Below are 3,213 nucleotides of genomic sequence, written 5' to 3'. Positions count from 1 at the left end.
CTTATATTTTGTTAAAACTAGTGTTTTTTGGTAGAAAATTAATGTTCCTGGTTACAATATATTCTTGAAAATTCGTTCTTTGTTTAGTGGAAAATTATTTTTTCAATGTTAATTCAATTATTCGACATTTGGTTGAAAATTGATCTTTTATAATTGAAATTGAACTATTTGATTAAAAATTGGTGTATTTTGTCCAAAATTAATTTTCTTGTTAGAAAATTAATGTCTCTGGTTGAAATTTAATTTTCTTGGGTGAGCGCTTCATCATTTTTGTTATAAGTGTATTTCTTTGGTAAAAAATTTATTTATTTTGATGAAAATTTATCTTGATTGTTTTAAAACGAATAAATTTCGTTCAAATTGATTGTTTTGGTCGAAAATCTATCTTCTTAGTTGATGAAATCATCTATCGGAATGAAAATTCAACTTTTTTCTTGAATATTTAGCAGAACATTTTTTAAATTTATCTTAATCCATTTAAAATTGAACTATTTCGTTAAAAATTCGTCATTATCGGTTAAAAATTTATTTATTTACTGAAAAATTACTACTTTACCGTTGGTTTAAATTATAAAATTTACCTTATTTTTAGTTGAAAATTCGACTTTCTTGATAGAAAATTAATCTTTTTGGTTGAGATTCATTATTTTAGTAGAACATTAAGTTTTTTCATTGAAAAATAATTTTCCTAACTGAAAATGAAACTATTTTATTTTTCGTTTGAAAATTTATCTTTTTTTAGGTGCAAATACAGGTATTTTGTTGAAAAATGTTGTTTTTTTCTTGGTAAAAAATAATGATCTTGGTAGAAAATAATAATTTTTTTAACTCAAAATATAACTATTCGATTTTTTTTTTAAGTTACCTTTTTTAGTTGAAAATTCAGGTAATTTTTTTGAATATTCGTCTTTTTGGTAAAATAAGTTTCTTTCCGGACATTTTTTATTATATGTAAATTTCAGTAAACACGGTTTATCAGTGTATTCTGTATTGTCATCTAAAACCCAATGTGCGTCCATCTTTCATGGACGCACTGAACGTAAACCCGTATCAAACTTTCGCGCCCTTTCTGAGCACTTTTGGTTCCGGAATATTCGCTATGCGCAGTGACAAGTCTGTGTGAGTTGCCTCTCAACACTAGAAAATCTCTAGATGGCATGATAAACTGCGCACGTGCGTGCCAGACAAAACACGATGCGTACTGCGCATGAGCAGAGAGCTAAAGTGCTACCAGAACTGTAGTGAGGCACTTTTCTTGTTTGTTGGTTTCAAAGTTTTGTGGTTATGTTATCTTAAGTGCACACCGAAATTCATTCGAATTGTATAATATTTGTTAAGAAAAACATGCGATCAGTGAATATAATGACAAAGAGAACATATTATTCAATCATTTAATATTTAAATTGCATACCTCATTTGATTTTGGCTGCTGCGGCTGTGAAAGAGAGCTCATTTGGTTCAGCTGCTCACGCGAAGAGAAAATGTTTCGTTCACTAAGTTGACGCCAGAGTTCAGCATTGTCCAGATCCCGTATTACCGACATGAGAAGTACTCAAAAAGCGGACGAGTCAAAAACATTTAGCTCTGTTTTTTTTTCAAGGGAGCTGAACTGGGATTGCTCGATACTTTCATAAAAATACTATCATGACTTTTAAAATATTGTTTATATTTATTATATATATATATATATCAGGGTGTTCCAAATTTTTTTTCGAATTGGTATGGGGACACCCCAGAAATTTGTTCGAATTCACACAAAAAGAAATGCATTTTTTTTTTGAAAAAAAAAAGAAATGATACTTAGAGGTGCTGCAAGCCCCATGAAGTTTAACACGTATTTCCCATAACAAAAAAGATGTTTTTGTGAACCTTATTCTGAATCCTCAATATTATTTCAATCGAGTTGGAACTCAACATTTTTCTTCGCAATTAGCCATCAAATAATAATAAAATATCAACACCATAAGTATCTTCAATAGGGTCCCCAAAAACCCCCATAAGTGAAAAAATGGGTCTTCCGAGTTTTTGGTGCTAATTATGACTAATCTTATCATAGAATGGGGTTAGAAAGACGCGGTTTTTTCAAAAAATTTTCACTTGTCCAATTTTTAATCAGATTAGATTGCAGTTTTAACAAAATTTAGTTTTAGTCAAGTTTGCAATTGAAATAAGGTATGTAAATAATTAGAGTCAGAAAATCATTAGTTTAAATAATTTATTATTATTATTATTAATATTATATTTAAATAATGCTAGAAAGATGCGGTTTTTCCTGAAATATCTGGCTTTTTGTCCAATTTTCAATTAAAGTGTGGTAATAATGAATTCGAGCTAACAAAAATAATTGTATAAATAATTTTTTATCATTATAATAAAATTCGCTTTGCTTAGTTGCTAAAATGTTGCGTTTTTTTCTGTAAATTTGTTAATCTTCGTTATTTTTCATTAGGCGTGACGTAATAGTTAATTGAATTTAGCAAAATAAATGCTTAAACACATTCTTAATGTTTATAACTGTCTTTTCTCAGATAAGTGCTAGAAAGTTTTGGTTGCTTTAATAAAATCTTTAACTTTTCTTCACCTGATTAGTTATTAACAATTAATAAGTAAACATTAGAGAAAAATAGATTTTAAATAATCTCTTTCTTTTTTGTGGAAAAGAGAGAAAATAATTCACTTAAAACGACAAAACAATTTAAAAAATCATATTTGATGTGGTTAAATTATTATTGCTTCATAAATAAAAACATGTAAAGTTAAAGATTTTAGAAAAAACCGCGACTTTCTAGCACGTATCTGAAAAATATAGTTAAAAACAATATTAAATTTCTTAAAGAACTTTTTTGGACAGAAAAATACAAATTGCTGAAAAACCGCAGCTATCAGGTATTGATATAGATCAGGGCTCACCAAAAGGCAGCCATTGTCTGCATTGGCTGCCAGTGGCAGTCAAAAGACTAGGTCAAACTGGCCCTAACAAATCTTGTCGTTCGACTGGTTTCTAGCCCTTCACGGTCATTATACCTCCCGCCGCGCCGGGCTTGAAAGACATTATTCTTTCCAAAAATGAAATACAATTAGAAAAAAAATATATCAGCTTTTGATTTAAACATATAAAAATAAATATAAACGTTTTATTGAATAATATTTATATATTTCACACAATTGATATAATGTATAATGATAAAATGTTTAGATGATATTGTTCGAATT

General features: G+C 28.5%; 1 protein-coding gene across 1 annotated transcript in view; it reads right to left on the bottom strand.

Annotated features, from left to right (window-relative positions):
* Window positions 1-1,466, bottom strand: part of LOC117174750 — a 27,005-nt gene extending 25,539 nt beyond the window's left edge. Inside the window, exon 1 of the mRNA XM_033364092.1 lies at window positions 1,412-1,466. Coding sequence (XP_033219983.1) covers window positions 1,412-1,453 — 42 coding nt within the window. The 5' untranslated portion in view covers window positions 1,454-1,466. The remainder of the gene's footprint in view (window positions 1-1,411) is intronic.
* Window positions 1,467-3,213: the final 1,747 nt, after the last annotated feature.

The sequence above is a fragment of the Belonocnema kinseyi genome, chromosome 6, assembly GCF_010883055.1.
Source record: "Belonocnema kinseyi isolate 2016_QV_RU_SX_M_011 chromosome 6, B_treatae_v1, whole genome shotgun sequence".
Classification (NCBI taxonomy): Eukaryota; Metazoa; Arthropoda; class Insecta; order Hymenoptera; family Cynipidae; genus Belonocnema; species Belonocnema kinseyi.
The sequence above is the reverse complement of the archived record's forward strand: the minus strand, read 5'-3'. Positions and strand labels throughout refer to the sequence as shown.